Below are 10,805 nucleotides of genomic sequence, written 5' to 3' on the forward strand. Positions count from 1 at the left end.
ACCAACATAATTACACTTCATCTAGAGGAGGGTTTTAATGTCTTTACCAAATTTCTTGATAATCCATTCATCAATTGTTGAAACATTTCATGAAAAACCAAAAATATCAACAAAGGTGGCAGAGGAAAAGTCATGTTTTTGTGAGAGTCGGTGGGATGCATCATCTGGGGACCATACACATCTCTACATAAATTTGTGCCAATCCCATCGAGTTGATATAGAGATACAGTATGTCACAGGCCTATAATCTTTATCCTCATGACCATTCATCCAATAGTTGTTGAGATATTTGAGTCTGAACCAAAGTGGTGGATCAACGAACATCCCTAGAGCCACTAGTTTTAAAGTCACCACTACTAACTCAGCTACCTTTGAAATCTTAAAACTAATTTATCGTATACAGTATGTATAATAGCACGTCAAAGGTGGAAACAGGTCAAAGGACTTTTAAAAACTGGGCATTTTCCAGTTGAAACCAGAAACAGCTCAAATTCAAAACTGTAATTTCTCTACAAGCAGGGAAACAAAAGGAAAGGGAAAATCAGGTCACCTCCCTTCCTAAAATATTGTAAACTACTTCATACAACCAAGATCTAGTAACCTGAGGCAATCTTAGATGCTCTCTCTCAGGATCTGTTGGCACAGGTCACTGAAACCAAGTTCACAACCCTGCCAGACAGTTCACATGTCTTTTCCTGTTGACAGTTTCTGCCCTGTCCTTCAGTTACGCAAATGGCACGGTAAACTCAGTGCAGAGAGGAAGAGATGCGCACGAATTCTGGCTGTGTGAGTCACGTCTTAGCATACACTGCAACATCAGCTACTTGCAGGTACATTGACAGAGCATGCACAGTTGGGTGTGAAGATTTCTTTCTGGCTTAATTTTTTAAATCAGTTCTTGCTTGATCACAGAGGCAGCAATTTAGTAAAATGAAAGTTTACTAAGTTTACTACTAAAATAAATTAAAACTATTATCAAAGATTACATTTTGATATATTAATTCCTCAAACTTTATATTTTTGTTAATTGTTTAATACTTTTAATTGCATTCCAAAACCAATTTCAAATTCTGAAAATTTCTGTTCTTAAGTCTTATTTTTCTTGTAGTCTAATTTAAAAATTCCCTGTGTTACACGTCACATCTAGAGAATTGATTTTGAACTGTAGACCTTTCAACAAAACACACTGAACAGGAGTGTAGTCCAATTAAAAAAACATTTATTTAGAAACATACACTTTTAAAACACATTATCACCAATGTTAAACTTCTCATTAAATTGTAAAAGCCTATGCCACTCCTGCTGTTCAGCATGATGACAGCTCACAGGGTCTGACCAGTCAGCATCATCTCACCTTCCAAAAACACTGAGTGAATCCTAAACTCTCCTTTCCTTAAGCTCAAATAAATGTTCTGCTCAAAAAATTCTGCATTTTTCAGTGAATATGCATCAGTGACAGTTGACCTACAAACAACTGCTGACGGTAAGGAGGGAGATGTTTCTATGTAAGATCTGTTTTAAGTGCACAAAGTGCAGAGCAGCAAAATCTTACATAAGACACCTCTTGTCCTCTTTTTTTGATTCCATGCAACCACCTATGGTGTTATGAAAAGGATCTGCACAACAGACTGTCATTGTAATTATAGTGGCTAAATGCTCTGCAATTATTCTCAAGGAAACTAACTGTTTCCAAATTCTGCAGCAGGTAGACGTAAAGATGTAAATGTTTTTTAGCCAAAATAAAAACACATATACAGCATAGCTCTACTAATCTGCACGCTGAGGGCATCCCGAGCAGTGCCGGATTAGAATTAGCCATGCTTTGCAATTGGTCAGATCTGCAGAACCATTCAGCAGACATTCTAAAGAGCCATATGTGGGCCGACACCACTCAGAAATACTGAGTTGGCAATTTGCATCTCGTTAAGCCTCCCACTCAGATCTCCATGTTTGCTTCCCTTATTGGGTTTTGATTCAGAAAGTTCACAGAGTCTGCACTGTCCTGGCTCGGTGTGGACAGGTACTCTAACTCGTAGCCTCCGCTTCTGTTGGCCGGGCGGACTTCGCTTGATGCCTTTTTGTGCTCCAGGATCTGCTGCAGCTGGTGGCTGGCATACTCAGGTTTGGTGGTGAGAGGTCCTACGGGAACCTCTATACCCAGGATGTCAGTGACCATGTAGGGGCGAAGCCAGCCAACTAGAGGAGTACTGCCAGGAGTGTAGTGGGTCTGCCGGTGGTAGAAGAGGAGACCGTCCACCTGCAGTCAGAAATTCATAATTAAACTTGTCAAAGCCTGATGAGAAATACACAAAATGTTTGAGTTTGTTTTCCATAAACATCATTACACCGAGCATTTTTAGCATTTATCTGACACATAACACGACTTGCAATGTAAGGTGTTTTTCAGAAGACAGTTTAAGATCAAATGATCGGTTCTTACGCTGAAGCTGTACTCAGCTGCCAGGGCTTTCTGAATTGATTCTGCTGTGCAGTCAGTGCTTTGGAGGCTCACAAACCGGAACTGTTGGACCAAACAAAACCAGAGCACCATGATGTTAGTTCCCAACACAATTTGTCTCAATTTGTCTTCTTGTCAAATGCGAGAAAACTGCTTTCCAATGGTGAGTTCACCCTGCAAGGACTAAGCCTGATTTAGCTTCTCCTGGACTGGGCCACACAAACACTGGAGATTTAGAGGTGGAACTCAAAGTTCACTCGAGAAACATAATCTTCAAGATTTGTGTGCAATAATCACTTTAGTTCACAATTAGTCCCCAAGACAGAAATGGGAGTTTGTCTTTAATTTTCACTTGTCTGATTTTCCCTTGAGAACATTTAGGTTCAAGTTCAGGACTTTATTTATCCCATATGGGGAAATTAAGTGCAGCAAGGCATAAAATGGAACACCCACCACATTCAGAAAACAATGACTGAATAAACATGTTACAGTGTCTCAAACAACAGAAAACTATGAAGAAAAAAATGGGGCATGAAGTGGAAAGATTCTATTCCTGTTTGTGGTGCTCACAGGGTTGCGTTTGGCGATCTCTGATAGGCCATCCGTCTCCTGGACTTTGGATTGAAGCCAGTAGAAACGGAACTCTGTCTGTTGATGAGAAAACAAGCATTGTAAACAAAAAATTCCCATTTCAAATCCTGAGCCAATGAGATGGGCAACGTGGTAAAAAAAGCACATCTGTGGCCCAGACTTTGCTACTTAAGCAATTAGACAAGCATTCCTGGATTGCTGGAGGATTAGAAGCCCAGTCTTACCGGGCAGTCGTAGACCGGGTGGCCTCTCCAGCACATGACGTCCAGGATGTAGTACGTTCTGTCCACTTCGCTGTAAATGCAGTCCAGGATTGTATAGTCTGCATGGGGAAAATACAAAGACCAACTTACAGATGTGAAGAATTCACAGATATAAAACTACTTTATGGTGACTTCCGATATAATCTGAACTATTAATGTCTTAATGAAAAGCAATAAGAATATTTAATATATCTGCAGTGTGCACGATGTGATCATTGATATTGATATACCACTGGCGTAATTACTACAAGATATTTTTTTGGTTGTGCAAAGGTTTTTTTTTTTTTTTTTATGACCTGTACCATGTTTTGGAACAAAAATTAATTAATTTCAAGACACTAACGACACCGACCACCCTGAGGATGAACAACCAGTGCTGCAAGAAATTTTAGCTAGAAAGGATTAAAAAAATAAAAAATAGAATAACAGCCTTGTGGTTGTATGGCTCCGCCCACAAGCCAAGTTGCAGGACATATGGTCACAATCTCCCCTTCCTGAGTTACAGCATTAAATAATGGCCAGAGGTGTTTTTGCAGAACATTATGATGTCACAGTGAAGTTGACCATTTGGATATAAAATGTTATCACTTTATTTGTGGGTTAATTTTTTTTTTCTTTTTTACCACAATTAGTGTTTGAATTTGAGAGTTGTGACCAAAAAGTTGTTTTGTGAAGCCACAGCGACCTTGACCTTTGACCACAAAATTGTAATCAGTTCATCCTCGAGTCCAGATGAATGTTTGTGCCAAATTTGAAGAAGGTGTTCCTGAGATATCCCATTCACAAGAATGGGACGTATGTTTGTGCATAGACAACAAGAAAACATAAATAAAAATCACAACTGTTTAATGGTAACAATATCAACTCTTCACTTGATGCTTTAGTCTGATCTCTGCTGTGACTGACCCCTTAATGTCCAGATTTTCCCTTAAATTCCCCCTTAAGTAACAATAAGATTGTAAAATTACCATTGCATCAAATGGAAATAGTCTTATCATCATTTTATTCAATCATCTACGTTACCTTTGGACAATTTGGGATTTCCACTAGAATCTAAAATAAGGTTCTGTCAGTTTGGGCAAAGGTTGTCGGCGTGATATGACTTTGTACTGACTGCTCCACCAGCAGGTAGGTGCAGTTTAAGAGGTTAAAAGGTTTAAGAAGTTCATGAGAGAAAGGGAGATAACACAAGAATCTACTGTTGGTGAAACACTTGTGCATGTTGTGAAAATGCCCTGGCGGTCCATTTTAGTGAACCACTGTCCTCCAGATACAAGCGGCCCACCTACCTTTTCCCATGGCAGAGTTGTGTCGGTTCCCACCGGGCAGCAGGGAGGGGAAACGGTTCACACAGTAGCCACTTTTAGTGTACGCTGCAGTGGACCCCTTCAGAAAAAGTCAAAAGCAGAGACGCAACATGAGGGAAAAGACAACGACTATTTGTTAGCTGTGGTTTTTCCATTGGTTGGCCTTATTGTCAGCATCCTTATATCCTTATTTAGGCATATGTGGTATGCAGCAAAATGACTCTGTCTGACACTGGCTTCTGAAAGCTGGCTTGAATAAGCTTAACCTAAAAATCCAACTGAAGTTTTTCTAAACTTCAGCCCCACAAGCTCACATAAGGTCGCCTAATACACAGATCCTCAAAAACCGAAATATATTTTAAGCTAGGGCTGATTTATATTATAATATGACAAATATTGGCAAAAATCACATATAAATTGATCAGTTTGATGCTCAATGGCATGAAGTGTGTTCCACGGTTACGCAATACATGAGAAAAAACTGTAATTATTCATTTTAGTTAGTTTGTATTTAATTATATTTTACTTGGAATCAATAATTTAAACATTTAGTAAAACAACAAGATAATATAATCACATTGTCACTGGGGCTAAAATGATTGACTGATTACTTGATAACTCAATGGCCAGAGTTCGATCCCACTGAAAGCATGAAGACAAGACTCCTGAATTATTACCCAGCTCTAAATACAGCAGAGTCCACAAGTCTGAGACCACTGCCCTGTCTTTGTATATCATAATTCATGAGTAAACTCTGTTTAGAGCTTTCTATGTGCATTTAAAAAATAGAGCTATGCAGCAACTTTAAAAGCTCACAAAGTCATATTGTGCAACTCTGACAAATGAATGTGAATGCTTGCGAGCAGATGAAATGTGTCATTCAGTTCCCCTCAAACACTAGGAGCCATCTGGTGTTTCTGGTTTCAGAGAATCTTCAGTTCTCATCTTGTAGAGAGCGTTGGGCCATGGTGTTTCACACTTGCTTTTGTCATCAGTGAGGTAAAGGTCTAAAATAAGGAACTAGGAACCAGATGACTGTAGGTGCACATTCATTATGGTAATATAGATGGTTACATCACAGGGTGTGGAGAGTTAGTGACACCAGTCCAACACATTTTACAGAACAGGACAGGCATGTTGTACCAGTTACCAGTAATCGGCATCTAATGCTGATAAGCATTTTCAAGCCTTTTCATTACTCATAAACCGCAACACTGATAGAATACAATATAAATTAGGCTTTTGCTCTACAGTTAAGATGACCTCAGAAAAACTTATGATGTTGCAAGAAAATACATCAGAAAACCCACAAAGTTCTGACAAGTCTTTTTTTTTTTTTTTTCACAAGAAGTTGTCTAAAGCTAATTTCACTTCTTCTAATGTATGTCTATATGAAGATTTTGAAAATACTGCAAAGGATATCATTACCTTATAAAGGGAATGTTTGGTGTTGTATTTGATCAGACTGACAGGTTTCTTGTGATTCACCACAGAGCCCTGGTGACTGCCACTCACCTGCTTTTAGCAGCATCACTCAACGCTTCAACCTGTCTCCCAAATTTTGGATTTTGGTTTCTGACAACTCATAAGATGTGAAAAGTGTAAATCCAAACTCCAGACTCTCAACATTTTCTGTAGATTAGTGGTTTCCAATTTGAAACAAACTCTAAAACTCTCTCAGGCTTTCAATATTTTTCATTTTTTACTCATATTAGCAAGTTGCAAACAGTCATACGAGCGCAGCACAGGCAGATCGAGTGGTGAAGTTGGTGATGATGGACTGATTACCTCGAGTACTGATAACCTACTTCAGTTCAGTATCATGTTGTTGTGAGCTGAGGAATGTTGCAGAACAGACTCGCAGAATTCAGGGGAATTACAGCACAAACATTTCATATCATTACTCAGCTTTTAGAATAAAGGGTACTAGCTTACGGCCCTGGCTTTGGAAACCATTACTATAGATGCTACAGCTTAACAACTGACACACAAAAACTTTGGTCTTTTGTCTGACTGTACCCTTGAGGAAGACAGAAGTGGTAACATATTACGCGAATTAAAGTCCTCATGTGCTTCTTTTCACCAGACAATCTGTCTCTTTTCTGATCATCTTTCTGTTTTACAGCCTGATGACATAATTCATGTTTGCGTTGGCATGACGGTACCTTCTCCTATTTCAAACTGGATGACGAGCCACACTGTGGCTCAATGTTTGTGTTGTTATGTCTGTGTGCCTTGCAGAACTTGCTTTCTCTACTTCTTGTTTTTGTTTCCTCAACACTTTACTGCCAGGGCCAAACCCATTTTCTTTCATGCATTATATTCTTGTAATCACGTAGTTTACTAAAGCATTTAAAACAATAATATGCCAGTGGTAATTTATGCAGCTGCATGTTTTACTTTGATAAAACTGACTCAAATTGTGATTCAGACTCAGAATTATGCAAATCTTATGATTCATATGGTATTCACTGTGTACCTTATATACGCTGCCGGTCAAAGGTTTAGACACACTTTCTCATCCAGTCCAAATGTATGACTGGTACTGTACGTGAATCAACTTCTTTACAGGTTTATAATGACATCAGTTCTCTGGCTTACTGGCTTCTCTGTCACAGACTCAAGAAAATTTCATCCTAATCATTATCCTACATTAACAATATTGTGTAAGGTTGCTGAGACAAGGTGGCTCATCTTACCCACAGTATAACTCACATCATTCTCGTTGATACCAGGAATGCAGCGTGGAAGGTAACAGATGCAACGCACGGTAATCCTCTCAAAAGTATTGATTCAGTAAAGCCGTGACAGTACATTCAAATTAGACAAGATGCTGATCGCTGTTCTTCAAGTGAAACAAATATGGAAAGTGGTAAGACTTTCAGTCAGGGCCGGAAGATGACGCCTCAAAATCAGCCGAATGGAAACTAATTCAAAAGCCAATAAGAAGCAGCTCACAGAATCCCAGCTGAATTTGACTGATAGTTCTGTACCTGACCAATTATCAACGTGGCGCCTCAAACTCTTCTTCCTTCCTGAATACTTGAATCTAAGGACAGCAGCAACAGATCAAGTGAAACAGTTCAAAGAGCAGTAACAGGTTCTTACCTTGGACGCAACAATGAGAGATCTTTTCCCCACAGGACAGACCACCATCAGCCAATCGGTGTCCAGCTCTGACGGCACGTCCACCAGCCACTCTGACAGCATGAGCTGAGGAGGAAGGGGAACTTTGTTAACAAACTCATCTTCATCAACATTTGTATTAGACTCCAAGAATTATTGGAAAAATCTGTCAACATTAAATGTGAGTGTGATTTATAACAAGGTCGACTACCAGAGAGCAGGGCTGTAATTCTAAAAACTAAGGCGCCCTCTGCTGGATAAAATACAGAATGCAGCAAAAAGATAATTGTATAATTTGTTGTCCTTCACACATGAGTAAGAGTAAGATATCTGGGTCATAATATGTCAAACACTGACCTGGTTTGCGTAATGTTTTGGCAGTTTCCTCCTTTCAATCTCCATCCCCTCTTCCTCTGTGTTGCCATCTTGCTGTGGTTCCCCCTCCTCCTGTTTCTCCATGTCCTCCTCTGGATCGCTGTCCGCCCCCGTCCAGTCCCCATCAGCCAGACGCCGTGCATGATTGACGTAGTTTAACCTTTTACTGAGATGACCGATGGACAAAAAAAAAGGCTCCTTCAGACGCTTTTGCTCTGGCATTAATTGAGCTTGAGTCTACAAGTCAGTCACAACATTAAAAAAATGCAACAAAATGGCAGCGTCCTGCAGTGAAACCAGTCATTAATTTGCATTTTGAAATTGGTCAATTGTGTTCAATCTGGAGAGAGTCACGCTTGGCAGAACTAGGTGTTATTGTGGCTGCAACGTAGGCGACAGGTGTATGAGTTCTACGTATATAGCTGGGAGCAGCAGCGGTCTGCTAACGATGCAACATAGAGGGACAGTGGATAGAAATCCAGCCTCTTATTTTACACCTCAAACAAATAAACAGCAGTTGAGGGAATTAAAGTACATTTCCCATGTATCAAAACATGTGATTTACTATTTGGACTGGACAAACACTAAATGGTTGGGACATGTACCTTTTCTGCAGGTCAAGGAAGCGCCTCCGTCGCTCACTCTGCTCCAGCACGCTGAACTTGCTCTTGTACTGGGCCAGCCGAGGGTGGGGGGCCGCTGTACTGTTGGGCTCCTTGGACACAGCAAAGCTGGCCGAGAGGGCTTGGGTCAGGTCATCCATGGGGACTCTGCAATCAGTACAAAATAATGGTTACAGCCTTACAAGCATCCCTTCCCCTCATTCCCTGAGACTGACCATCCCCTCCCCTGAGAGTATTGATTGGTGTTTATATTGGAAGGTAATGCGGTTGATGAATTCATGAATAATCACTATTTAAAAGCCTGAAAATGAAAACAGTGGCATTATTAGTTCCATAGGTCATTCATATCTTTATCTTTATCTGCAGAATCTGCATTAAATTCTTTTGTGATTTTCAGGCAAATGTGTACTCATCATTTCCTGCAGGCATTTTCTGTTTTTTTGGCAGTTCAGCCAGAAAACATCAGTGTGACATCTGCATGATGGCACACATGTTCCTGCTGCTGTGTGAGTGAGACTCAAAAGACATGTGCTTTAGTTCATACTGGGATCTATCTGAGATGTTGTAAGATTAGGGATTAGGGCTTCAACTAAAACTTATTTTTATATCAATTAATCTGATGTTTGTTTGTTTTTTTTTCTAATTGGCTTGGTCTATAAAATGTCTAGTCAGTGATCATTTCCCAGAAGTGACAGCTTTACATAGAATATCAAATTTATAATTATAGAAAAGCTTACATTTGAGCGGCTGGAACTAGTGATACAATATTGATACACTATTACAATATGTATATATATAAGTAAAGTATTGACTAAGCAGGGTAAAGTATTGACTAAGTAGGGTAGTCAAATTTTTGCACATGCCTCAGTAACTGTTTTTTTTTTCTTCTATTTTTCAAGTTCATGCAAGACAGTGTAAGTTGATTAACATTTGAAGAAAGGCTTGTTTGTAATGTCTATTTTCTGCAAGGGAAATATTTACCCATTTTATTTTTCCAGGGGCGTCTTTTTTTTTTAAACTGTGATTAACCAGGTACTGTCAACATAATTTTATGTGCTTATTTAACTGTCTGCACCACTGCACCAGTGGTTCGCTTTATTTTAATGCCACATACACTCAGTTGCCAGTTTATTAGGTACAGCAGGCTAAAACTAATGCAGCCCGGCATTAACCTATGCAGGATTAACCTGCATAGTCATTTAGAGGGTGGTGGTTTTTAGTGCACTGCATGATACAGAGAGATGTTTCTATGATTTAACCTGGCGAGTGGACACAGATTAACTGCAGGACTGTTGTGTTAGAGTACATTAGTTTTCTTGTTGTTGTTGGATGCACTGAAACTTTTAAACACTGAACTAGCTTCAGTTTTAAACCACAATATGGCCGTTGACCGACAGGACGTTTGTGATACACCAAGACTACAAACGTCTCCACAAACAGGTGGTGCAAGCCTTCGTCTAGTGGGGGTCTATTTGGATTCACTGACATTAAAAAGTCCCAGAGTTTTACAGTTTATCTTAGCAGCTAGCGTCATGCTACACCTGCTAGCATGCCGTGGGCCGACCAGTCGTTAGCAACACTGCTAGGCTACCATCACTACGTCATCGCTTTAATTTCTTCTACACATAATTATCAGGCCCAAATTAACCACTGAACAGGAGGTTTGGTCGGATAATAATCAATAAACCGACAGATACCTTGGACATCCAGGGAGGAGGCTGCTGCTGCTGCCGAAGCGTCACGCTGTCATCTTTCCCACCACTGACGGTATTTGGTTGGCCGACAACAGCCGCAAACTAACCCGGAGTTTTACAGAGCAAAGCTGCGTTCATGATGGAAATACTTCTGTACGATTTGTATGTGTGTGTAGGTATACGTATAAATACATATTTGTGATCAGTAATTAGATAATCAGTGCTGCAGCACATAAAGCTGTAAACATCTATAGTGGTTTCATCACTAATGAGATGGTCTGAACAATTTGAAATCTAATCATATTGGATCATCAGTGGTGCAAGAAACATTCAGATCCTTTACTTCAGTGAAGTTTGGAATATTACAG

The 10,805-nt window shown here is 39.8% G+C and overlaps 1 protein-coding gene across 1 annotated transcript; it reads right to left on the reverse strand.

The window, feature by feature from the left end:
- Positions 1–1,202: 1,202 nt before the first annotated feature.
- Positions 1,203–10,597, reverse strand: snupn (snurportin 1). The gene is made up of 9 exons (XM_071492746.1): positions 10,441–10,597; positions 8,726–8,890; positions 8,103–8,286; positions 7,728–7,832; positions 4,602–4,698; positions 3,274–3,371; positions 3,029–3,106; positions 2,441–2,521; positions 1,203–2,257 (listed from the first exon to the last, which is right to left on the reverse strand). Exons 2-9 carry the CDS (start codon positions 8,881–8,883, stop codon positions 1,937–1,939), a joined length of 1,122 nt encoding a protein of 373 aa, XP_071348847.1. The 5' UTR covers positions 8,884–8,890; positions 10,441–10,597; the 3' UTR covers positions 1,203–1,936.
- Between the last annotated feature and the right edge of the window lie 208 nt (positions 10,598–10,805).

Source organism: Trachinotus anak, unplaced genomic scaffold (genome assembly GCF_046630095.1).
Source record: "Trachinotus anak isolate AG129_WGS33_773 ecotype Australia unplaced genomic scaffold, CSIRO_AGI_Tana_v1 ptg000002l, whole genome shotgun sequence".
NCBI lineage: Eukaryota > Metazoa > Chordata > Actinopteri > Carangiformes > Carangidae > Trachinotus > Trachinotus anak.